At 36.3% G+C, this 26317-nt stretch overlaps 5 protein-coding genes across 6 annotated transcripts in view; 4 read left to right on the plus strand and 1 right to left on the minus strand.

Annotated features, from left to right (window-relative positions):
- The first annotated feature begins 3087 nt into the window (after positions 1–3087).
- The window catches only part of LOC126381925 (uncharacterized), a 54651-nt gene continuing 31421 nt past the window's right edge, over positions 3088–26317 (plus strand). Inside the window, exons 1-2 of one of the 2 annotated variants that reach the window (XM_050031498.1) lie at positions 3088–8475; positions 9900–9988. In XM_050031498.1, the coding sequence (XP_049887455.1) occupies positions 3860–6511 (2652 nt within the window). In that variant the 5' untranslated portion in view covers positions 3088–3859 and the 3' untranslated portion in view covers positions 6512–8475; positions 9900–9988. Of the gene's footprint in view, positions 8476–9899; positions 10141–26317 lie in introns of those variants that run through there. The other variant, XM_050031496.1, reaches the window with a different exon arrangement.
- Positions 6732–8246, plus strand: LOC126382272 (uncharacterized). The gene has a single exon (XM_050032085.1). The coding sequence runs from the start codon at positions 6732–6734 to the stop codon at positions 8244–8246; it is 1515 nt and encodes a 504-aa protein (XP_049888042.1).
- On the minus strand, positions 14040–18420 carry LOC126381929 (autophagy protein 5). The gene is made up of 5 exons (XM_050031502.1): positions 18112–18420; positions 17823–18028; positions 17623–17747; positions 17338–17538; positions 14040–17162 (listed from the first exon to the last, which is right to left on the minus strand). The coding sequence occupies exons 1-5, from the start codon at positions 18265–18267 to the stop codon at positions 17056–17058; spliced, it is 795 nt and encodes a 264-aa protein (XP_049887459.1). The 5' UTR covers positions 18268–18420; the 3' UTR covers positions 14040–17055.
- LOC126381927 (torsin-1A) lies at positions 14228–16843 on the plus strand. The gene is made up of 6 exons (XM_050031500.1): positions 14228–14429; positions 14526–14800; positions 15006–15157; positions 15400–15545; positions 15841–15988; positions 16119–16843. The coding sequence occupies exons 1-6, from the start codon at positions 14228–14230 to the stop codon at positions 16258–16260; spliced, it is 1065 nt and encodes a 354-aa protein (XP_049887457.1). The 3' UTR covers positions 16261–16843.
- LOC126381930 (ribosomal RNA small subunit methyltransferase NEP1) lies at positions 18554–20319 on the plus strand. Its single transcript, XM_050031503.1, has 3 exons — positions 18554–18871; positions 19002–19245; positions 19412–20319. The coding sequence occupies exons 1-3, from the start codon at positions 18728–18730 to the stop codon at positions 19732–19734; spliced, it is 711 nt and encodes a 236-aa protein (XP_049887460.1). The 5' UTR covers positions 18554–18727; the 3' UTR covers positions 19735–20319.

The raw sequence follows: 26317 nt of genomic DNA on the forward strand, positions 1-26317 counted from the left end.
TTTTTCTATCAGTAAGTGAATCTTGTCTATGTCTTAAATCTTGTCGTGACAAGCTAGTTTTCTAAGAAAGTAGTTAAAATGAGTTTATCTTTTATATGAGTGAAAAAGTGCAGAAAGTCCCGCTGATGCTGTTACCAAAGCTACGTAGTGGTGATATAACTCCCTTTTATTATTCTGACTATAATTTTACTAACGATGATGCCAAATTCTGTTTAATAACTTGTGTTTAAAATGGCCGGCCGGCAATGCGACTTGTAAAGATAGATGAGTACACTTTAGGGGTATCAATAAGTAACGCCCACAATTAAAGACGTTGTCTGTATGCATAGCTTGCAATTGTAGAAGCCTTCCTTGGCTACCGTTGTCCAAATGAGTAGCCCGCAATCGAAGAAGTATTTCCTGGCCAGGTTGCATCTAAGAGTATGGTGCACTGTTATGAGAGGCTTTCTTGGCCACGTTAGTGCTGGCGTGCACACTGTTATGAGAGGCTTTCTTGGCCATGTAAGTGCTGGCGTGCACACTGTTATGAGAGGCTTTCTTGGCCACGTTAGTGCTGGCGTGCACACTGTTATGAGAGGCTTTCTTGGCCACGTAAGTGCTGGCGTGCACACTGTTATGAGAGGCTTTCTTGGCCACGTAAGTGCTGGCGTGCACACTGTTATGAGAGGCTTTCTTGGCCATGTAAGTGCTGGCGTGCACACTGTTATGAGAGGCTTTCTTGGCCACGTAAGTGCTGGCGTGCACACTGTTATGAGAGGCTTTCTTGGCCATGTAAGTGCTGGCGTGCACACTGTTATGAGAGGCTTTCTTGGCCATGTAAGTGCTGGCGTGCACACTGTTATGAGAGGCTTTCTTGGCCATGTAAGTGCTGGCGTGCACACTGTTATGAGAGGCTTTCTTGGCCATGTAAGTGCTGGCGTGCACACTGTTATGAGAGGCTTTCTTGGCCATGTAAGTGCTGGCGTGCACACCGTTGAAGAGGTCTTCCTTGACCACCTAAGTGCTGGCGTGCACACTGTTATAAGAGGCTTTCTTGGCCACCTAAGTGCTGGCGTGCACACCGTTGAAGAGGTCTTCCTTGACCACCTAAGTGCTGGCGTGCACACTGTTATAAGAGGCTTTCTTGGCCACCCAAGTGCTGGCGGGCACACTGATGAATAGGGCCTTCTTGGCCACCCAAGTGCTGGCATGCACACTAATGAATAAGTCTTACTCGGCTAAGTGCTGATAAGCACACCATTGAAAGGGTCATGTATAAGAGGGCAATTAACTGACATAAAGTAATACCTAAGAGTAACTAATAAGATCACATACGCTGGTGTTCAGCCAGAGTCATTAAGAGAGATAAACTTACATTCTGCAGGGTGATGTGTCACCAAGTAGGTGGTAGTTGTATCACCAAACAGTAGTTCATTTATGTTTCTTAAACTTACAGATGGAGAAGTAATCCGTATCCATGAGGTGAAAGGAAAGGTGTAAGGAAAGCCATATTGAGGATCTGATCACTGACATAGGAACCTATGAGTGAGTAAGAGTTACATCCTATCTACACATACTGACTGGTATTCGCGACGTCAGTCTAGTATGTGTGCATTCACATCCCTACAATAGATTCATAATTCTTTGATTATATACATAATTATAGATAGATATACACAAGTGTAAAAGAGTCGTCGCGACATGGAGATGCTGGGATATTAATGTCAGTCAGATCTAAGAGTGGTAAATGTGGCTTTCCTTCTCCTTTATTTATTCTGATATGATGATGTTTACAATTCATATGTGTTAGCATTATAATTGGCATTTGCTTGGTTATAAATAAGAATATCCATGTGTAAATGAGGCTGTAAGCTACCTAAATAAAATGAGTAGAAAATAATATACATGACAAGAGTTGTAAAGGCATATAAGACAAGTTTTATGATGAAAATGAATAAATGTTCAAAATTGGTCATCTGATAGTAATACTGTAAAAGGGCACTAGATGGCGGCACTGGTCTATATTCGTGGTTATTACGAACGAAAATGAAAAGAAATCTGATGTGAATCCATAATTCTAGACACGATGACATTCTAGAATGATTACGAAGATTCATATTTTGGTTAAATATGTGCTGTCTGACAGAAAAGGTACGTAAAAGAGTTCTGTTGTAGAAAAATTATACGAAAATTTGATGAATGAAACGACGCCATTGTGGTAGAAAGCGGCGAAACAAGTTATGATCAAATGATGTTTTATTTACGAGATATTGTGTTTGTTTGTGTTGAAATACATTATAGAAAATGATTTTATGATTTATAATGTTGTTTACATTTATTTGTGTTCCCAAATGACGTGAATTTATGATTATTGGTGTGTAAAGAAAATACACCGGAAATACTATTTCTGTTTCGCGAGAACGAGAGAGAAAGAACCTTAGTATTGCTATTTAATAAAATGATCCCGATAGTGGGTAAAATATTTACGAGTGGGTAAATAATACTAAGTTGAAGTTCATAATTTTGTATGAAATTCTTGGTTGTTGTAAATTGAATTACGTATAAATAAGAAGAAAAAATTGTGTGTATTATTTAATGGTATACGCTATTAATGGAGAGTTAAGAAATCAACATAATATTTTTTAAGGTATATTCACGAGAGAGGAATATTTCAACGTGATGTTGGCAACATTACTTTGCTCGTTTTCTTCAGAAAAGTTTGACATAAGAGAGGTTGAAAAGTTCTTATTTTAAATAAAATACCTTGTGATAAGAGTTAAATAGTGAATAGCTTCATAGTTTGTGATTGGATTTACTTGGTGAGTAAAAGAATTTGTTGAGATATCGTTATATTTCGAGATTTTCGTAAGATAAACTGTGAGATTGTAATCATGGCTGATGCAGTAAGTTTGTGTATCTAAATATCGTATAATCAGTTTTCATGAGTGATATTGAAGTTGTTTTACATTGTAAACGCAAGTAATGAGCTTGTTTTATGATGGAATATAGTCGGTACATACATACGTACTTACGATAATTATTTTTGTCGAGTTTTCTCTGTTGTGGACCGACGCCATTATATTTTGAATTTTCTAGCTAAAAGAATTATAAGTTTATGAATGTACTTGTCGTAAAGAGCAATAATAGAATACTTACCTGATTACGATTAGAGAAAATCTAAATGTTTGACGTTTGAATACTTACTGTGTGTAAATATTTTCAGCTAAGAATCTTGTTGGCTTATACCGGTCTACTTACGAATGATGGAGTCATTGCTAATTTCTAGACTCCAAGATATAATAAATCATATCGAGATTGTTACGAAACAGTGCGAAACATTCTTACAAAAGAAATAAGTGATATTGACAAACAGCAAGCAGAAATTGCTACCAAGAAATTGGAAAATCTTCATTCTCGTTTTTCAACTGAATTAAACAATTATTTTCGATTGAGTATCGAACCATCTGCTGATGACATCTCAATATTTAGTGCTATTCAATTAAATTCCGAGGAAATTCTCATAGAGTTGACCATAAAGTTAAAAGATTTGCGTGAAGACCGAAGTGAACGGTCAAATAAAGCTACTTATAGTGAATTACCAAAATTGAACTTACCTGAATTTAGTGGTGATGTGTTGCAATGGCAACAGTTCTGGGACCATTTCACATCAAATATTCATAGTAGACACTTACCGGACGTGGACAAATTATTGTACTTGAAGGCTTCATTATCTGGAGATGCGAAGAGAGCTGTTGAAGGATTAGAAACTACAAATAGAAACTATGAGATTGCTGTATCGATTCTTAAGGAACGATATGGTAAGGAACATTATATAATTGATGCTCACTATGCTGCCTTATATAAAATTAAGGCTGCGGACATGACTGCTGAAGATTGTCGGAGAACTCTTAATGAAGTAGAGCGGCATCTACGAGTTTTAAATTCACTTGGTGAGAATACTAACCATAACCATCTGCGGTTTATTATTATTGAAAAGTTTCCTGAAGAGATAGTGTATGAGTTAAAGATGTTGTTAAAGACAGATTCTATTGAAGATATGAGAAAACAATTAGAGATTATTATTTCAGCAAGAGAGGATGCTAATAGAATTGCTCAAGAGAAAAGTCAAAAGGAAATTAGACATTACACGGTTGAGACATTCCACAGTACAGATAGTGTGAACCAACATAAACGGTCAAGCGGTTCAAGAAGGTTTAAGATCCAAGAACGTTTTAAGAATTTAAAGGATAAACATCAGGATTGGAAAATGAAAATGAGATTTGCTCCTAACTACAAGAATAATAATTACAATAATAATAGAATGCTTCCTAATAAAAGAAAATTTGAAAATTCATATGAGAAAGATATAAACATGAAAAAACTAAGATTAAATTGTATTTTCTGCTCAGGAGCACATTACAATGATCAATGTAAGACTGTAAGAACTATTAAGGACAGACAAATTAAATTAAAGGGCCGATGCTTTTATTGCTTTGTTCAAGGTCATTGGAGTAAGACATGTAAAATAAATAAAAAATGTATACATTGTGGAGGAAGGCATAACAGAGCTTTATGTCCAAAAGTTTGTGATTCTGTGAAAGTGAAAACATTGCATACAAATACTTCAGTCAAATCTGGAAATTCTACAACGGTGTTACAGACAGCAGTAGTTACTGTATTAAATGAAAATAAATGTGACAAAGTGAATTGTCGGATCCTTATGGACTCTGGCAGTCAGCGTTCATATGTAACAAAGAGGATTGCTACTGAATTGAATTTAGCTGTAATAGAAGAACACCATCTTTCCGTCTTCACCTTCGGAACTGATCAACCATTGGAATATGATAGTCCATTAGTGAAATTAAATATACTTACCAGAACTAACGAGGAAGTCGTACTGTATACCAATGTTGTACTAACCATTGCACAGCATGTTAGTTATCCTGGAGAAGAACTTTATCATTGGAAGAATGAATGCATCTTGGCAGACGATGGTTCACTTGGTGACCAAGTGGACATCCTCATCGGCAATGAATATTATTTCACGGTTATAGACACAACAAAGAAACGGATAAGTGAGAACTTATTTTTAGTGGATTCTAAATTTGGATGGATGTTGACAGGGAAAACAGAAAAGAAACCTATAGATAATTTATCAGTTATTACTTACTTTCAGTCGAATAAAGAAACAAAATTGAATAAACCGGACTTACCTTTAGACAACATGCACCTGAAGAACTTATGGGACCTTGAATGTATTGGAATTACTGACTCTCCCAACACTACTAAAGAGGAAGAAGCTATGAAGAACTTTAATGATAACACAAAATACAAGGACAAGAGATATTTTGTATGCTGGCCATGGAATAATAATGTTTCAAATCTACCTACTAATCTTGGACTAGTGACAGGAAGATTAATCAATTTATTAAGACGAATGGATAAAGACACATTGAAGTTATATGATGAGACAATTAGAAACCAACTTGAAGATGGAATCATTGAAGCTGTTCCCTCTGATGAAATAGATCACAGTATACATACCATACATTACCTGCCACATCATGGAGTAAAGACACCTGGAAAAGCTGTTCGTATTGTATATGATGCGTCAGCAAAACTGAAACAAGGAGTTAGTCTCAATGAATGTCTTCGAGCTGGACCAGTATTACTAGAAGATTTAACAGGATTATTGATAAGATTCAGATCTCATAAAACAGCAATAACAGCAGACGTTGAAAAGGCATTTTTACAAATTGGACTTCAAGATGACAGTAAAGATGTTACTAGATTTCTATGGCTCAAAGATATAACAAAAGCAGCTACTGATGACAATATTATACACCTTCGCTTTTGTCGAGTACCGTTTGGGGTCATATCTAGTCCATTCTTGTTAAACGCTACTATCAAGTACCATTTAATGCAGTCGGCTAATAAGGCTGTACAGCAAGTTTCTGGCGACATATATGTAGACAATTTGGTTACTGGGACAAAGACGACATTACAAGCGATTACATTATACAACAATTTAAAAAGGGAATTTGAGAAGATATCTATGAATCTAAGAGAGTGGAGTTCGAACTCGAAAGAATTTAAAGAGAAGATACCAGATGTACTTGACAAAGAAGTTGTCGAGGTTCTCGGCTTAGACTGGAATACAAACAAAGATACAATTCAATTGAGACCAAACAATGTTGACTTACAAACTACTAAACGAGGAGTCTTAAGGACAATTGCTTCTACTTACGATCCATGTGGATTTGTTGCACCATCGTTGTTGTCACCAAAATTGTTCATGCAAGATCTGTGGAAAAGCAAAATTAAATGGGATTCAAAGTTATCAAAAGAATTATTTGAAGAATGGAGAAACATATATAATAATTTAGAAACTGAACAGGAAGAAATACCCAGATATTATACAAAGGACTTTGAAAGTAAAGAAAATCAGTTACATTGTTTCACAGATGCATCAACGAAGGCTTATGCAGCTGTAGTATGTATAGTAAATGAAAATGGCAAAGAATGTTCATGAAGTTACAAAGTCATTAAATAATAAAGAAGAAAGTAAAACTAGTAAACACGATAGTAAGTCAAAAGAAATAGAAGAAATGAAAAGAATACAAAAAACTTATTTTCCTGATGAGGTTAGTATGAAAGAAACTGCTTTAAGTCGTAATCTACGATTATTTAAAGATGATGATGGTTTGTTAAGAAGCAAAGGAAGATTTGAAAATACTGAATGGTCGTTTGACATGAAATACCCAATTTTATTGCCCAAGAACTGTGACTTCACAAATAGTTTAATAAAGAGAATACATGAAGACAACTACCATGTTGGAGCCAATCATACATTGAGTTTAATTCGGAAGTTGTACTGGATACCACAGGGTAAAGCTCAAGTTCAAAAGATTATAAGACAGTGTTCGAGCTGTATCAAGCATGGAGGCGGTCCATTCAAACTTCCGCCTACTCCTGCACTTCCTGCTGAAAGAGTGAACTATAGTTCACCTTTTACATTTACTGCACTTGATTATTTAGGACCAATATTAGTAAAGACTGAAAATGGAGTTTCCAAGAGGTGGATTTGTTTATTCACTTGTTTAGCTGTAAGAGCTATACATCTAGAAATGGTACAAGATTTATCTGCTAAAGAAGGGCTACTTGCTCTAAGACGAATGATTTCTACAAGAGGGACTCCTGGTTTGATGATTTCAGACAATGCTTCACAATTCAAACTTATATCAGAGCTTCTAACCAATCCATACTGTAAAGAGAATAAAATTACATGGAAATTTATACCACAGTTATCACCATGGTTTGGTGGTTTTTATGAGAGACTAGTGAGTCTAGTAAAACATTGTATGAAGAGAACATTGCATAAACATTTGTTAAATGACAGTGAAATCAATACAGTTATTAAAGAAATTGAAGCTATTTTAAATACAAGACCACTTACCTGTGTCGATTCAGAAATGGTGCATATACTGAAACCAGCTGATTTTTTGATGATGGGTAAATGTATCAGGACAGAGACAATAAGTGCTAAAGATATTCTTATTGAAGGCACAACAACGAAACAAGATTTGATTCAAGGCTGGAAAAGAGCTTTAGTAATTCTAGATGAGTTTAAAGACATGTTTATGAACCGATATCTTTCTAGTCTTCGGGAAAGATTTCAAAATTCATTAAAGGAGCCAAGAATTAAGTCTCAGTTAATACCTAAAGAAGGACAGGTAGTACAGATAAAAGGAGATACAAAAAATAGAGAAGATTGGAAAGTGGGTAGAATAGTCTCACTTACTACAAGCAAAGATGGATTTTGTAGAGTAGCTAATGTTAAAGTTGGAAACAAGATATATACGAGATCAATCACTCAGTTGTATCCGCTTGAAGTTGAGGATTTTGATAATGAGAATATTGAGAATAGTTCTGAAAATATTGGTCAAACTCTAAAGAGAACAAGAATAGTTGGTTCTGTGAATGATTCAAGGCCTATAGACATACCTAAAGAGGTAATTACTAATATACAAAATAAAGATAATGATATAGAAATGGAAACTGTAAGAGACAGCACTAAACGAATAATTGATGGGGTTACTGAAGTTGTCAGTGAACCAGATAATGATATTACTGAAGTTGTTAATGAATCAGAAAATGATGTTAATGAACAAGAGAATGATAATGAGTCTAGACCGGTGCGTGCCGCTGCCACGAGAGCCCTGGAAAAGATAAGGGAACGGACGGCCAACTTGGTCGCCCTACTATGACAAGTTCTTCGTTCGTCGGGAGTGTCGTGACGAAGGCTGGTTGACGCCGTCACGATGTCCCTAAAATTCTTCGTTCGTCGGGAGTGTCGTGACGAAGGCTGGTTGTCGCCGTCACGATGTCCCTCAAATTCTTCGTTCGTCGGGAGTGTCGTGACGATGAGTCACGATTCTAAATATGGAATGTCACAAGTAGCAACACCGAAACGGAAGCCCGCTAATTTTTCTATCAGTAAGTGAATCTTGTCTATGTCTTAAATCTTGTCGTGACAAGCTAGTTTTCTAAGAAAGTAGTTAAAATGAGTTTAACTTTTATATGAGTGAAAAAGTGCAGAAAGTCCCGCTGATGCTGTTACCAAAGCTACGTAGTGGTGATATAACTCCCTTTTATTATTCTGACTATAATTTTACTAACGATGATGCCAAATTCTGTTTAATAACTTGTGTTTAAAATGGCCGGCCGGCAATGCGACTTGTAAAGATAGATGAGTACACTTTAGGGGTATCAATAAGTAACGCCCACAATTAAAGACGTTGTCTGTATGCATAGCTTGCAATTGTAGAAGCCTTCCTTGGCTACCGTTGTCCAAATGAGTAGCCCGCAATCGAAGAAGTATTTCCTGGCCAGGTTGCATCTAAGAGTATGGTGCACTGTTATGAGAGGCTTTCTTGGCCACGTTAGTGCTGGCGTGCACACTGTTATGAGAGGCTTTCTTGGCCATGTAAGTGCTGGCGTGCACACTGTTATGAGAGGCTTTCTTGGCCACGTTAGTGCTGGCGTGCACACTGTTATGAGAGGCTTTCTTGGCCACGTAAGTGCTGGCGTGCACACTGTTATGAGAGGCTTTCTTGGCCACGTAAGTGCTGGCGTGCACACTGTTATGAGAGGCTTTCTTGGCCATGTAAGTGCTGGCGTGCACACTGTTATGAGAGGCTTTCTTGGCCACGTAAGTGCTGGCGTGCACACTGTTATGAGAGGCTTTCTTGGCCATGTAAGTGCTGGCGTGCACACTGTTATGAGAGGCTTTCTTGGCCATGTAAGTGCTGGCGTGCACACTGTTATGAGAGGCTTTCTTGGCCATGTAAGTGCTGGCGTGCACACTGTTATGAGAGGCTTTCTTGGCCATGTAAGTGCTGGCGTGCACACTGTTATGAGAGGCTTTCTTGGCCATGTAAGTGCTGGCGTGCACACCGTTGAAGAGGTCTTCCTTGACCACCTAAGTGCTGGCGTGCACACTGTTATAAGAGGCTTTCTTGGCCACCTAAGTGCTGGCGTGCACACCGTTGAAGAGGTCTTCCTTGACCACCTAAGTGCTGGCGTGCACACTGTTATAAGAGGCTTTCTTGGCCACCCAAGTGCTGGCGGGCACACTGATGAATAGGGCCTTCTTGGCCACCCAAGTGCTGGCATGCACACTAATGAATAAGTCTTACTCGGCTAAGTGCTGATAAGCACACCATTGAAAGGGTCATGTATAAGAGGGCAATTAACTGACATAAAGTAATACCTAAGAGTAACTAATAAGATCACATACGCTGGTGTTCAGCCAGAGTCATTAAGAGAGATAAACTTACATTCTGCAGGGTGATGTGTCACCAAGTAGGTGGTAGTTGTATCACCAAACAGTAGTTCATTTATGTTTCTTAAACTTACAGATGGAGAAGTAATCCGTATCCATGAGGTGAAAGGAAAGGTGTAAGGAAAGCCATATTGAGGATCTGATCACTGACATAGGAACCTATGAGTGAGTAAGAGTTACATCCTATCTACACATACTGACTGGTATTCGCGACGTCAGTCTAGTATGTGTGCATTCACATCCCTACAATAGATTCATAATTCTTTGATTATATACATAATTATAGATAGATATACACAAGTGTAAAAGAGTCGTCGCGACAGGATTATCAGAAAAATGTGTACATTTAGGAATAAATGTTAAATGTCGTTTAATAGTGAGTAATATGAGCTTATCAAATCTTAATGTTAATGTTCTAAATTTAAATGAATTTTTCATAGGTTTCGTATTTTGTTAAATGAGTCATTTTTATTCCGTATGGAGTATAAAGGAAATGGATAAAACAACACACGTAAATGAAAAAAAAAAGCTAAAAAACGTTTATTTAATAACTTGTATTCCCTCCCCGAGCTCTAATTACTGCTTCCATACGGTTCTTCATCGATCGGATGAGAGTCACGATCACATGCTGTGGTATATTGTCCCATTCCTCTTGGATTGCATCTTGCAGCTGGCTAAGTGTTTCTGGGGCAGGATCTCTTGCTCGAATTCGTCTCTTTAATTCATCCCACAGATGTTCAATGGGATTCATGTCCGGGCTTCTTGCTGGCCATTCCATAATAGAGATATCGACTTCGTTAAGATAATCTCGTACGACGCCCGCGGTGTGAGCCCTAGCATTGTTGTGCATGAATATGAAGCCGTTGCCAATAAAATGTGCATAGGGCATCACATGAGGCTCGAGACTCTCTTCGACGTACCGATGACAGTTTAGTGCAGGCAGACGTGGCCCAGACACGAAAGCAAGCTCTGTCTTACCGTCGGCGCTGATTCCTCCCCAAACCGTCCACGAACCGCCACCATAGCTGACCTTTTCTTCAATGCAGCATTGTGCATAGCGTTCTCCGTCTCTTCTGTAGACCTTGTTCCTTCCGTCGTTACCATACAGCATAATTTTACACTCATCAGAAAAGAGAACTTTGCTCCACTGTAGGTATGACCAATTTAGGTGCTCACGTGCAAAGTTAAGGCGCGCTCTTCGATGGTCTGCAGTTAATTTCGGCCCATTTGCTGGCTTATGCGGTACCAGTCCACGATCCTTCAACCTTCTTCTAATTGTAGAGTCACTTACAGCCACCCTTCGTACAACACGAAGCCGCTGCTGCAGTTGAAAAGCGTTAAGGCGTCGATTTCTTAAAGAAGTTGTTACAATAAATCGATCATCTCGCTCAGAAGTGACCCGATTCCTGCCAGATCCTGAACGGCGCGTGAACAAACCAGTCTCCCGATAACGTTTATAGACTCTATGAACAGATGACAGGCTTAGATGCAGTCTTGCAGCCACAACACGCTGACTAAGGCCAGAATCCAGCAATGCCACAACTTGGGCGGCTTCTGTGGGCGAAGTATCCATACGTTTTAGAAAAAAAACCTTTTTTCAGACGTCCCAAAGTCACAGTATTGAAATAAAAAACAAAAAGTTTAAGGATAGGCGCCAATTTTTAGTTTTTAAACGCTAAATGTACTCCAACCCTAAACACACATTTGTCTCAAAACAGTGATTCATTTCGTTTATAAGATAAACAAATGAAATTCTAATTTTGAATTTTGAATTTTCGCTTATTACTGTAATGGCCAAACTGCCAGCTATACATTTATGTATTTTTTTTCATCGCATGAATTCTTTTTTGTGTTAAATTCGGACAGAAACAATGAAAACGGAAGTGTTTCGATTTTTTTGATGAGAAGTGTAATTGTCCTGGCCTGTGATTGGTTAGCGGCAACGACCATCTTTATCAGCCGGCATATAGTTATAAATTGCCCGAAACTTTCCGTTTCTTACTGTAAAATTGAATAATTTTCATGATATATTCGGAAAGATACTCAACACATATTTAGAATAAAATCGATTTTTCTCTTAAAAATATATTCGAAATAGTTTCCTGCAGCCTTTTTAAAGCAAAATTATTATTAGTGAGTGGATTTCTTAGGCTTATTATCCTCATAAAAAAATAACTTTCGCAAAATGTCGCGAGAGGAATCTGTATTTCAAGTCAGATTTATAAATACACTAAATACTGTGTTACAATAAAGGCAGGTCAGGTAACTTTATATTTGAAAAAAATATTTTCAAATATCTATGAATTCTGTGAGTTTTGTGATTGTTTGATTTTTTTTCTGTTTTCTTAATAACGCAGAGTAGTGAATAAAAATAAAATAAACAGCAAGTCTAAGAAACAACATTTTTATGTTTAATATATTGATTTCTATGATCAGATCACTCATATTAAAACCAACTTCATATGTTTTTTCTGGGTTCAGTATTATTTTCTACAGATTTTACATTTATCTGGGATTTTGAAATAAGTACTTACTTGTTTTAAAATCTGTAGAATAATACCGATCCCGGTTACAAAACCTTATCTTTTGAACATCTCGCTTCTGTACTAGGCCACTTGACGCGTAAAATTCCGTCCTTTAGCAAGTAAAATTCGATTATTAAAAGGCTTTTTGGCGGGAAACGGGAACGGGACAGTTGCTTTCTTCATTGAATGATCTAAATAATTAATACGAAGTGGTGTTTTGTGGTTAATGATCGCATTAAGTTAGTCGGAAGACATTCGCGAGTGTTATTATATTGGAGTATTCAATAAACAAAGTGTATCTGCCTATTTTCGCTTCGTGTCAGGAAGCCGCTTCATAACTCAAAAGTTTATGCGGACTTTTGAGTTAATTCGTTTGGGGTTCGGAGTAGGAGTCGACTCCGAGGGTGGGGGCTTAGGTTTCATCATCATCACCTTTCATCATTTCATTAATCATCAAGAAAAAAATACGTCAGACATGGCTGTATGGGCATAGTTCCCTTTGCCTTACCCTTCGGGGAAAACCAAAACAAAAAAAAAAAAAAAAATCGATTATTAAAAAAAAAAACTGTCATGTATCTTTAGAACCAATCAAACAAAACGGGGGCTTTTTGGCGGGAAACGGGAACGGGACAGTTGCTTTCTTCATTGAATGATCTAAATAATTAATACGAAGTGGTGTTTTGTGGTTGATGATCGCATTAAGTTAGTTGGAAGACATTCGCGAGTGTTATTATATTGGAGTATTCAATAAACAAAGTGTATCTGCCTATTTTCGCTTCGTGTCAAGAAGCCGCTTCATAACTCAAAAGTTTATGCGGACTTTCGAGTTAATTCGTTTGGGGTTCGGAGTAGGAGTCTACTCCGAGGGTGGAGGCTTAGGTTTCATCATCATCACCTTTCATCATTCCATTAATCATCAAGAAAAAAATACGTAAGACATGGCTGTATGGGCATAGTTCCCTTTGCCTTACCCTTCGGGGAAAACCAAAAAAAAAAAAAATCAAACAAAACGGTACTAGAGTCAGTGTTGCCAACTTAGTGGATTTTCCACTAGATCTGGTGGTTTAGACATGTGGTTCGGCGAAAAAATATTAGTTTTAGTGGTTAGTGGATTTTTTAGTGGATCAGAGTCCTTCCAGTTAGCGGTAAGTGACGAATTTAACCACTAACACTACCGAATATGGTTTATGAGTTGCTTGGGCGAAAGAACCAATATGATGTTTATTTATTAGTATTACATACAATTAGTTTCATATTGAGTAAGATCAAGATGCCTAAGCCATAAGTACACCCAAAAGTTTCGTGATTGTTGGTTACGTGACCCAGTTTTAAAGGATTGGTTGCAAATAGTCGAAAACACTGGTGGTCCAGTTGCTAAATGAAAATTATGTGGTATATTATTAAGGAATCATTATTAATAATAATTGAATAATTTACCCTGTCTCTAGCACGTCTTTACCTACGACGCGGCGCTAAAGAGGGGAAAAAATATCCCACGATCTGACTGCACTGATTCGGCGATTATCTAGTGAAATTCTGGTGGTTTCAGAGACCGCTCAGTTTTAGTGGTTTCTGGTGGTTTGCACGGCCGCATTTGGTGGGCTGGTAAAAATAAAGTTGGCAACACTGACTAGAGTTCTTCGTCTGATACGTAGCAACGTAGTATTTCTTTTATGAGTCTGTGGTAGTAGTTTTGGTATTTTGGTGTTATTGATATCACGTTCTTTTCTTGATCAATTTTAATACACATAAATTACCACGATACAATTACAAATAGTTACAATAAACATGGATTTACAAACCTAATAGTGGAGAAAGTGAATATACAAATAATTAATTAATTTTCACAACAGAGACTCACGTGTGAAGTTTCAATAAAATGATTCTGTGCAATAAATGTCTTGTGCTTATTTTGTTTTTAATTATCGGACATGTAAATTCAGAGATCATTATCACAACGTCGCTTGTGGCTAGTGCAGCAATCGCTGGTGGGTGGTTTAAATGGGATACTATCAAAGCACAAACTGTTTGTAGGTTTACAGAATGTTGTGATTCTAACTACGTGCCTTACGACCTAGACAGTGAGTAATTATATATACCTAGTTATTTACCTGTTTTCTAGCTTATAGAACTATTTTGCAAAGCTACTTTGTGTTATAATTATCTGATTATTGCAGAATTGAAGCTGTCACTCTCTCAAAGAATGTTTGGCCAACCACTTGTAAAGGAACTTGTTACTATTCTACATGCCCACAAAGATGCAGTTGAAGCAGAGAATAAAATCAATAAAAAAGCTTTAGTTATCAGCCTGCATGGATGGACTGGGGTTGGTAAAACATATGCAGCTTCTATGATAGCTGATGCCATTTATAAAAATGGTGTTCATAGCAAATATGTTAAAATATTCATGGGTAAAAAAGACTTTGACTGCACAGACTTAGAGAGAAAAAAGGTGAGATGTATTCTCTGAATTAATGTACATTTTGTCAGGTAATAAATATCTTCTACTTAGTTCTTTTAAACATGGTTTGCTACTTTTGAAGCTAACTAATGGAGAACCAGGCATTAAACTCTTTGTGTTTATGAAAGCCAGTGACATATTTATGTATTGAACTTCAAGTTTGGCAAACTTAATTTAATATTTTGCTTGTTTACAGAAAGAACTATTGGACATTGTTAATAAGATGGTGAAGAATTGTCCAAGATCTCTGTTCATATTTGATGAGATCCATGACATGTGCCCATCTGTGCTTGATGCAATAAAACCTATGGTGGACCATCACCAAGCTGTGGATGGAGTAGACTACAGGCATGTTAGACTTATCACACACAATATAATACAAAATATATAATGATCTTAAGGCTCAAGGTGTTTTTACAAGCCAAACCCCATTGTTTAATTAATTATTTGTTTAATTATTGTCTAGAAATCTGGGCTGCAGGAGGATATTTCAGAAGTACTTAAGTACTTCTAAACCTTGTCCTTAATGTTAAATAGAAAAATTGCAAATACCTTACAATATAGTAACAATTTGAATATTGTTGTTTCAGGGACAGTATTTTTGTATTTATTTCGAATATTGGTGGTCAGGAGATTGCAGATAACCTGCTGCAGCTGTACACTCAAGGAGTGAAAAGAAATGATGTTGAATTTAGTGATTTTGAAGCTGTTATTAGGAGGACTGCTTATTATAAAGGTTTGTATGTATTTATTGTAACTTTAAGTTTCAGTATCAAGTTGTCACACTGTGAAACAATATTGTGAGCTTTATGCCTGTTTGTGGGACTTAGACTAACAATTCAGGTAGGCTAGCAGCACTTACTCATTTTACCACACTATATTGTATAGTATAATTTACTTAGTATTCATGAAGAGTATCTAATATAACTTTTAGACTATTACTATGAAGTTGGCATAGTGCATTTTAATGCAGGCTTTGACCTCCTCCAAAGATTAAAAAACCATGAGAATGATTCTTAATTTATTTACAGGAGGATTTGAGAAAGCTGACTTAATAGCACGTCACCTAATTGATCACTACATTCCCTTCCTGCCTTTGGAGCAGCAACATGTTGAGCGGTGTGCATTGTCCGAGTTCCGGTTGAATGGCGTTTATGATCCCAGTGATGAAATGATGATGTAAGATTTATTTACCTTTTCAATAGTCTTAATATACATTGAATTCTACATATCTACATGATTATTTCAATTAATTTCATTAGACCAGAAGCTGTGTAATACAATATTAATTTATGAATCTACATTTCAGGGATGCTTTGTCAGTAATCACGTATGGACCTTCTGAAGATCAACCAATATTCTCCAACAATGGCTGCAGGAGGTTTATAAAGCACATTCCCTATATTATCAAGAAACACAAAGAGAAAGTTCTTGATAAAAGTGAATTATAATATTTTTTACACATTTTAAGTTATATTTAAGGCTAACCATGTGATACCTGTTCTCTTAAAGAGTTGTTTAGCTGAAAGCTAGCAATTATGTACCTGATTCTTTGATGAGACTCAAATGAGAATCATAGGTAAACCAGTAATGTATTTGTTTGTGGATTTGATGGGTTGATGCCAGTTATTTAGTATAGGAAGTGGTGCTAAGTATTAGCTCTAAAGTTTGGCAGCCATAAAATGTATTGTCGTTCCTCAGTTCTGTTCATTTACAATATTTTGTTTTAATCCCACCTTAATAGTAAACAGGAAGCAGAGTCATAGTTGCATTTTTCACGTTAAACTTTGTTTAATGGCATGTGTAAATATTATTATACATATATAGCTGGAGTTATTTGTATGTGTTTGGCACTATTCAGAACATCTTAATATTTAGTATTATGCTAAAAAATTTAACATTTGTATTGTAAAATAACTAATCTCCAGACATATTATGACCTGTGTTAAGGACAGTAAAGTTGTGGCCATACAAAAATGTTTACTATTAAGTAGAAATCATGTTTTTTTTTATTAAATTTACCATTGAAAATAACCTTTATTTTTTCCCAATTGTATGAAATAACTCTTTCTACCATTGTTAATTTTCAGATGTCAACTTTGTTGTTTTTTATCTATGATGGACAGATAAAGGTATGCAACAACAAAATCAATTTTTGTGTAGGAATGCTCTTGGTAACTGTTTTTTATTCATTAAATAGCATTGAAAAGCAGTTAAAGAAATATTGAGTATCCCAGCAATGTTGGTTAACATAAGCATAGGTGTAAGAAGTTATCGGGGTAGCTCATATGTTCTGAAAGCCACTGCAGAGGGGTGTCTGTAGGCAGGGTTATTCCATGTGTCCTTAGTTTAACTGAAACAAAAAGACAAATAAAATACTGCCAGGTACAGGTGCCATGTAGACTGTATTTCAGGCGAGTCTATGATCAAAAAGTAATTAAGATAATAAAATTATAACATATTATTTTGAAAAACAACAGTTGAAATAAGTAACTAAAGCCTAAAATGTACTGTAAAACAAAACATACCGTCAGGTTTATCAGGATATAATTCTGTAATCATTTGCTGTAGGACTTTCCTCGAACCATCACTATTTTTGGGGCTGACTAGTCGTTGATTACATGCTCCATCATCGGAATAAATTCTGACAGGAATATGCTTAAAGCCATCATTGTCACTATGTGATTCCATGAGCCTCCGATTGATTGCCCAGAACTGGTCAAATTTATCTGTAGATATTAAAGTTTATTAAATATCCCATAAATAATACACAGAAAAGCCTTCTATAGGAAATTAAACCACTGCATTGTTACCATTTTGTAATCCAAGCCATAATTGGTTATGATCCTTTTTCTGCATTGTAGACATGACTTGACCACGATGTTTTAGTACATCTGCCTCCTTTACAGTTGACATGTAATGGGCTTCAACAATATCTCTGGGAAAAAGAAGTTAAAATATGCTAAGTAAAGTATTCAGTATCCCTGCTCACAGCTATACGATTTCTACTTACTTATTAGGGCAGTGGAGAATAATATCTTCAGGGAATTTTGTGAAATGCACAGTCAAAGTCCATGGAAGCTGAGGATCGTGTCCACAGAATAAATCATATAGGAAACCAATGGGGTAGTGCCACTTCAAAGGTTGACCATTATAATCTAACCACATCTCATTGTCCGCATTTTCTTGAGATATATAGCGCAGAAAATGTCTTTTCATCTGAAATACCACAAATTTTACTAACAGAAATATGAATTTCGTAGGTATATCACGAAGTATCTTGATATCTTCGACTCACATACCTTATCAGTAACAAGGGGGAAATAGCTTAATCGTGGAACCATAACATAGAATGGATCAGGTTGCTGAATTTCCATGATTTCTTCTTGATCGAGTTGAAAACAAATAGGAAGTTTTCCATCCCATATTTCTCTTAGTACTTCTCTATCGTTCGCCATAGCGATTACAAACTTAACTTTGCTAGTTAGCACGAATACGAACAATTCTTTTTGTACTTTTATAATGTTTTATTAATGAAATATCAATAACACAGTTTTTCGATTATTTTCGAGGATAGCTAGACAGTTGTTTTTTTTTATTAATTGACATTTTAGTGATGTATTGATTCTGCTGACCCGCGGACTTTTTTCGCCAACTTTTTGTCGCCAGGCTAGGAGGCAGCTTTAATCATTTTGCAAGTTGGAAAAAAACTAAAGTGTTGCTCGCTTAAAAAAAACACTTATTGTCAGTCATTTGTCAATGTCAAATCCCCACGTGTACTTCGCGTTTGTTTATTGAATTGAATATTGTCGGTCCTGAATCCTGAAATAGTCTCATTTTATATGTGAAGTATTCACTACTATTGCGAATAATAAGCTACCTAAAATACTATTTGTTATTTGATTTAAAGTTAATAAAATGGGTAAGAAGAGGAAACTTGGGGCTAAAGATAACGATTTCGAATTCGATCCCATACCTAAACACCTTGTTACATCTCATATAAAGAAACAAGAAAAACGTTTAATAATAATATTAGAAAATGCGCAATTGGAAACTGTAAAGGTAAGGTGGAATACAATTAACCGAGGCCGGATTTTGTTTTATTCTTGTTACTTATAGGTTATGATTTTTGTATGGATTATAGTATTACCACGTAACTTCACAGGACTGTAAAATCATACTTTCATTTCAGAACGGGAATAGTTTCGAGTTACTGAACTGTGATGAGCATGCAAATATCCTGCGTAAAAATGACCGTGACCCAGGATCGTGTAGACCAGACATTACCCACCAGTCATTACTGATGCTTATGGACTCACCACTAAATCGCGCCGGCTTACTACAAGTTTACATTCACACTGAGAAGAATGTTCTTATTGAAATTAATCCACAAACCAGGATACCCAGAACATTTAAAAGATTTGCTGGATTAATGGGTATGAAATATTTCTTTATTTTTATGATATCTTTTAGATTTTACTGTTATTTATAAATGCCTGTAAACATTTGTTGATGACCTTTAATAGATATTGAAATTGTATACCTGCCAATAATACTTTTTTGTTTTTGATGAAATTAATTAGTAATTTGTTCTTTTTTTAGTTCAATTACTGCACAAGTATGCAATAAGAGCTTCAGATGGCCCCATGAAATTACTGAAGGTCATAAAAAATCCAGTGACATCTCACCTTCCTGTGGGTGTAAAAAAAATCACAATGTCATTCAGCTCTAAAATGGTGCAAAATTGTAGAGAATTGGTTCCTAAGGACGAGCCTATAGTCATTATCATTGGTGCCATGGCTCATGGAAAAGTGGAAGTGGATTATTCAGAGGATGTTATATCTATAAGTAACTACCCCCTGTCGGCGGCTTTGACTTGTGCAAAATTGTGCACTGCATTTGAGGAAGTCTGGAGTATTGTTTAGATAAAATATGATAAGAAAAACTATAAAAATGTAAATTTTGTTTTAATTTACACTGATGCGTTGCTTCAGGTTTTTACCTTTATTCTAATATTATAGTAGGTATTTATTTTTGGACCCTTCAAGTTTAGTAAATACAGAAAGTACTGTGCTACAGCAGACAAAACATGTCTGGTTTCGTCAATTTGGTCCCTTATACATATACATTTTGAATTTAGTGTACTTCATTCATACAATACAAAAAGTTTTATTGCACATGCATACACAACATTAAAACAATGACAAAAATTACAATGAGAGGCACAATCTCTTATTGCTAAATTTCCTTCATTACTGCAAATTTTTCAAGGCAACCTTAGGGTTGAATGAACTTGCTAAGTGCTGGAGTTGGACACCATACAATACAGGTTTAAGTAAATAATGCAATAGGGTAAATTAACACAAAATGGTCTCCATACAACATAGTTATACAACATCATAGTACTACATGTACTAGTAGATGTCGCTATATTTATTAATTTGAGATATAGTGTGAAGCATTTTAGAGGATAAATTTTTTCAGTCGTAAAATAAATCCTTTTGCATTAATTGACGGATTTTACTTTGTTTTATGTGTAATATACAGGGTGTTAGTGACATCGTAACGAAAACTTTGAGGGGTGATTGAGGCCATGATTCTGAGATGATATCAAGTGGAATTTTCCGTCGCAAAAGTATGGAATTGAAAATAATTAAAAAAAACAAAAATTTTCAGGAATATTCAGACTGAAAATTCCACTTGATATCAACTCAGAATCATGGTCTGAACCATCCCCCTCAGTATTCGTTACGGTGTCACTAACACCGTAACACCCATACCTACTTGTATGGCTACCGTATGTACTTGTGTGGGGTGTAATTGACATCGTAACAAATACTGAGGGGGATGATTCAGCTGATTATTCTGAGTTAATATCAAATGGAATTTTTCATCGCAAAAGTATAGAATTGAAAATAATTAAAAAAAAAAAAACTAAAAAAAATCATGAATTTTGCGACGAAAAATTCCACTTGATATTAAGGTGATTCGTTTTCCATACAAAAGTTGATGCAGTGCTACAGGAAAACGGATAGAGGAATATTGTTATAAAACCGATAAATAGTAATATTTTGGTGTATTATTTTCGCAAACTAACAAAAATTTAGGGTCCGAATACGAGAAGTACCATATTTCAGACCCTCAATTTTGATCAATTCTACATTTGTAGTGGTGCAGATTACAGTGTATTTGCTGAGCGTGTAGTGGTGTCAATGTTAGTGTGTGTGCGTGATAGTTTTTTTTTCTCTAAAGGCTTTGACTACTTGACAAGTGTAATAGAATGTCAGTGACAATTTATAAAGAGATTTTGTATGAATAAATAAAAAACTAAAAATATTACAATCTGAGAAAAGGAATATTGGAAAAATATTTTTGTTTTAACGCATATTTTTTAAACATTTTTAAATAATGGGTAAGTACCGTGTTTTAAAAGAGGACATATTATTATAATAAAAAATCAATACATAAAATGACATGGCTGTATGGGCATAGTTCCCTTTGCCTTACCCTTCGGGGAAAACCAAATCAAAAAAAAAGTTGTTGCATTTGCCGGCCTAAATAGTAGTCATTTATAATTGTTTTTCCATCCAACATACAGATTTATTTATATTCTCTTTGCCGCGGACTTTTTGGTGGGACCGGGAACGAGAAGGTTGCTTTCTTCATTGAATAATCTAAATAATCAATACGAAGTGGTGTTTTGTGGTTAATGATCACATTAAGTTAGTCGGAAAACATTCCCGATAGTATTATTAAATCGGAATATTCAATAAACAAAGTGTACCTATCTATTTTCGCTTTGCGCCAACAAGCCGCTTACTTCGTTTGGGGTTTGGAGTAAGAGTCTGTGTGGGGGCTTAGGTTTCATCATTTCATTAATCATCATCAAGAAAAAAAAACACAAGACATGGCTGTATGGGCATAGTTCCCTTTGCCTTGCCCTTTGGGAAAAAAAAATAAGATAAATTTTGAAATTCTTATGTATAATAAACAAACATCACAGACATCATGACAGATCTAAAACTAACGAAAATCTTTTTTCTTTTTTCTATTTGACTTATTTATGAATTTTAATCAAGAAAACGTGATAATAAGTTCGACAGCAACCAGTTCAGGTCCCCGAAACAGCCCATTTCAGGCCGCGTATATATGGAAATACTACTTAAATACGTCCCAGTCTCGTCTTTTTTTAACGTCCTCGTTAAAAAAAACGTCCTAACCTGAACTAATTAACCTAACAATAAACACCACGCGTAAATATAAGTCCAGAAATGCGCTGCAAGTCGTCTGGACTGGGCGCGAAAACAACATAAAATTCGATTAGCTGCTAAGTGTCCCGCATGCTATCACCAGCTGTCACTGACATACGTATGAAGTCCTGCGGATTTTATTGGAACTAAATGACAAGTCATAATAATTATATGCGGATACTGCGACATCAGCGCCGTGCTTGCGGGACGTCCTGAAGCGCTATTACATCTTTCAAACGCGATGCGTCAAAGTTTGAACCGACGCAATTTAGGAAAAATCTACCTTATTATTACTGTACTGTGATCGTTATTTGTAAAATCATACAATACATATACACAATTCTTTATACACAATATAATTATTATGACATATTGTGGACTTTCCGGTAGACCTACAAAAATGGAACAATTCAACCATACGTTGTTTTGTTATATCTCAATGGGCTCAGGCAGCGTTTTCGCCGAAAGCTCCAAGTCGGCTATATTTGTAACGATAATTATGTTTGATATTCATCATCATTTTTGAACCATTTTATACAAACAAAAAATACTTGTATAAATTATATACCCTAAAGCACGCCCATGAATCACTCTACTCATTGGTGAAAACCGTATGAAAATCCGTTCAGTAGTTTTTTAGTTAGCCGCATGTTCACTGATGCGATTAATGCCTGTTAGAATTTTACAAAATAAAAAATACGGAAATTACGGAAGGTACTTTAGTGCAAAGTACATTATTGTATAATTATAATATTACTGGTAAAAGTGATACTTTTTGAAAATTCCGTAACAAATAGACGGGTTCGCCAAATTCAATTGTAAAAAAAATACAAAAAGTAAAAACAATTAAAACATGCACTTGGGTTTGAACCGTGAAACTTAAGAATGGCGGCGACTGCTTTACCAAATGCGCCATTTAGAAGTTAGAAGTAGACTTCAAATTATGCATCTCTTTTAATAGCTAACCTAGTTCGCATGTGTGTGTGACAGCTTCGTGTTTGTACACAAATTGAAATGACACCAACTTTTGATGCAATGTTTTAATATGATATCTGCAGTAAATACTTCAAAATTGTAGCTTAACTTAAAGATAATGTATGTAAGATTTCGCCACCTAACGTTTCACTGGGTCAGAACTCAACACTAAACGAATAAATGGAAAAAAATACGAAAAATGCAGAAGTAACGCCATCTGCTGACGCAGCGTTACCTAGCTGACTGACACGCATCACCTTAACTCAAAATCATTGCCTGAATCATCCCCCTGAGTATTCGTTACGATGTCACTAACACCCTGTATGTATTTAAGTGATTTGAACCAAAAAATATGTTATATGGCTTATTATTAGTACCTTTAATTATAAATAGATGCAATTCTAAATGCGCAATGCGATAGAATTGTTTACGTTCTGTTCCACTTTGAATGGAAATGGGTGCCACCTAGTGACGGTATAGTAGTAGGCTAGAAAGGTAGTAAGTACCAATTGTTAGCCATTGTCGCCCGACCCGTTCTTGCGCACAAGACGGTGGCAAGTATGGTGGTGGTACGGTGGCAACAAGTTTTTCTGGTGGTGGCGTGGCGAGGGAACTAGTGCCACCGAAGTGGGTGTGGCAAAACTTTTCATTATCTCTATGGAGTTCTAATGATAGTTCCATTCTGTGTAGATAGATGACGGTAGTCGCTGTTATTACACTAATTCCAAAGTTACCCTTTAGATGACGCCACTATCTACAATATTGTTTTGTTTTTTCTCGGCAGAACGGCTCATGCTCCGCGTAAGCGTGAAAAAATCGGCTAGATGAGGTTCATGTAACATTAACATATTATTTATTTATAGGTGCTAAGAAGTATAAGTGTAGTAAGAAAGAAAAAGTAGCCGCGACAGAGTGCTCTCCGAAGTACGGATCATCCTACTTTCAATCAAGCAATATCCTACATTAAACACAAAGTGATTTTGCCGTTTATGCATTAATGTTTCATGCGCTCATTTTTGTAAAAGGAAATCAATATTCATATCAAGTTTTGTGTTCATATAATTTGTAACTTGCAAAAAACACATTTGTATCCCTTAACAGCAGCGGAAACAGCGCGACATCCGCCAAATTAGTACCAGCTTACAACCGCGGCACCCCGACAAAACGTCTAATTAGTACGCGGCGGCGTAGGACGCGTGTTGATTTCGCCACGACTCACTGGTTTTTTCAAACTTCTTGCACATGTTTCCATTTATCATATCCCCAATAGTCCACAAATAATATGCTCATAGCTTGGCTTTGGAATATTATCAAACACTTAGGTACTTACTTACATTAGGAATGATTGGTGCAGTGTTAATACACGCAAACGCAATGCAAATGCCATGTTGCGAAATGTGAAATACATAACTTTACTTTAGGTAAGTAGGCAGGTTAATCTTCTACCGAAATTAGTATAACATTTATGGTTATGAAGTTAGGTAGATAGGTAGGTAATTTCATTATGTTTAAGTATTACGTTTAATCATCACATCAGTGTCATTTATCATTATTATGAAAAAAAAACCAAAATACCTAGATAGGTAGGTACTTAATATTTGATTTGAAACCTTTGATTCTGCTAAGTATATTTTTTTCGCAAAACTGAGAATTTTATAATGATCTTCACCTCACGGTCTGTAATTATGTGGCTTTTAATTTAGTGGGCATCTTTTTATGGCGTTCGGATTCCTAGCTGCGATCTCAAACTTGAACTTTTAAATCTTTTGGAATGTGGGGCGGGCCGGGCTCTATGGGATGATGGAATGCGTCCAGAAAATAAAACAAAAATAACATCGGCTCTACTTGATAAAGAAACATAATGGGAAAGTTTAAGTGTCCCTACGTTGAACAATAGATACAACAAACATCTACATAAGTACCTAACTGGTATGCTAGCGATCAGCGCAGCAGGATTACGTGCAGGGTCTTGGGATGTTTTTTGTGCTTAGTACCTAATTAGGTTTAGGTACTACCTATAAAAAACTTTCGAGGCAGGCATCTAGTACCTATCTGAATAGCAATATTTACCTATTATACTTTTAATCTTTTAGTAAAGTAAAAACAGTATCATTATAAAGCAAGCAGTTTGAACCAAGCAAAGCAACATAATGAAAGCGTTGCCTCAACTACAGGGACTAGATTCTCTGCAAGTTGCCATAAAAGGTGCATGGTCCGACTCTAAGCCAATTAACTGCACAATAATGTAAACAACTGCTAACGAGAATGCACATTGCATATTGAAGGACTAGGTAGATTATACCTACCTACTTGACATAGATAGGTATGCACCTATTGTCAAAGTGCCTTTTGTTTTAATTTTATCATCATCATCAGCTCATTAACGTCCCCACTGCTGGAGCACGGGCCTTCCCTATGGATGGATAGGGAGATCGGGCCTTAAACCATCACGCGGGCCCAGTGCGGATTGATGGTTATTAACGACTGCCAATGCAGCCGGGACCAACGGCTTAACGTGCCTTCCGAAGCACGGAGGAGCTCGAGATGAAAACTTTTTTTTGTGGTCACCCATCCTATGACCGGCCTTTGAGAAAGTTGCTTAACTTCAACAATCGAAGACTGAGCGCGTTTACCGCTGCGCTACCGAGCTCCGAGCTAATTTTATATTTTAGACTAAAAGTAGTAGGTCATTTTATTAACCAACAGTTATTTTGCCTACCATAACGTGTCAGGTCTCTGCGGAGGTGTTGCGAAACTGATGTTTATCTATTCTGAAGGATCAACCGGGCTATAAAACCGTACTGATTCTTGGAATCCATCAGCAAGGCGCCGCCTATAGACTTTTACCACGGTACTTCTGTTACAGCATGTTGACGGATATTTAATCGAGAAAAAACATTTCAGATGCACAAGGTAGTTCTCGTCAGGTGCGTATCGTGGTACCGAGGTATTCTGTAGAGGATAAAGTATCATTTGTAACCGCAAAAAATATCAGGTTACGATTCCTTGAATTTGGTATCTGTCGGAGTGCCTGTTCTGATGTGTGTGTGTGGGGCGTGTAGGCGAGATAAAAACTGTTTAGTCGAATTTAAATTAAATAGGCTCACGACTATATTCCAATTGAGGTAGTCAGAGGTACCTACATCCATCGCAAGATGGTCTAAGCACCCACACTTCAATCGAGCATTATGTTAGACCAACGTGATAGTAGATGGTGAGCCGTACCACCGTCTACTGTAATGGTCGAGCCAACTGTGTTAGTGAAAACTGCACATAAGATAAA

Source organism: Pectinophora gossypiella, chromosome 3 (genome assembly GCF_024362695.1).
Source record: "Pectinophora gossypiella chromosome 3, ilPecGoss1.1, whole genome shotgun sequence".
In the NCBI taxonomy this organism is placed as follows: domain Eukaryota; kingdom Metazoa; phylum Arthropoda; class Insecta; order Lepidoptera; family Gelechiidae; genus Pectinophora; species Pectinophora gossypiella.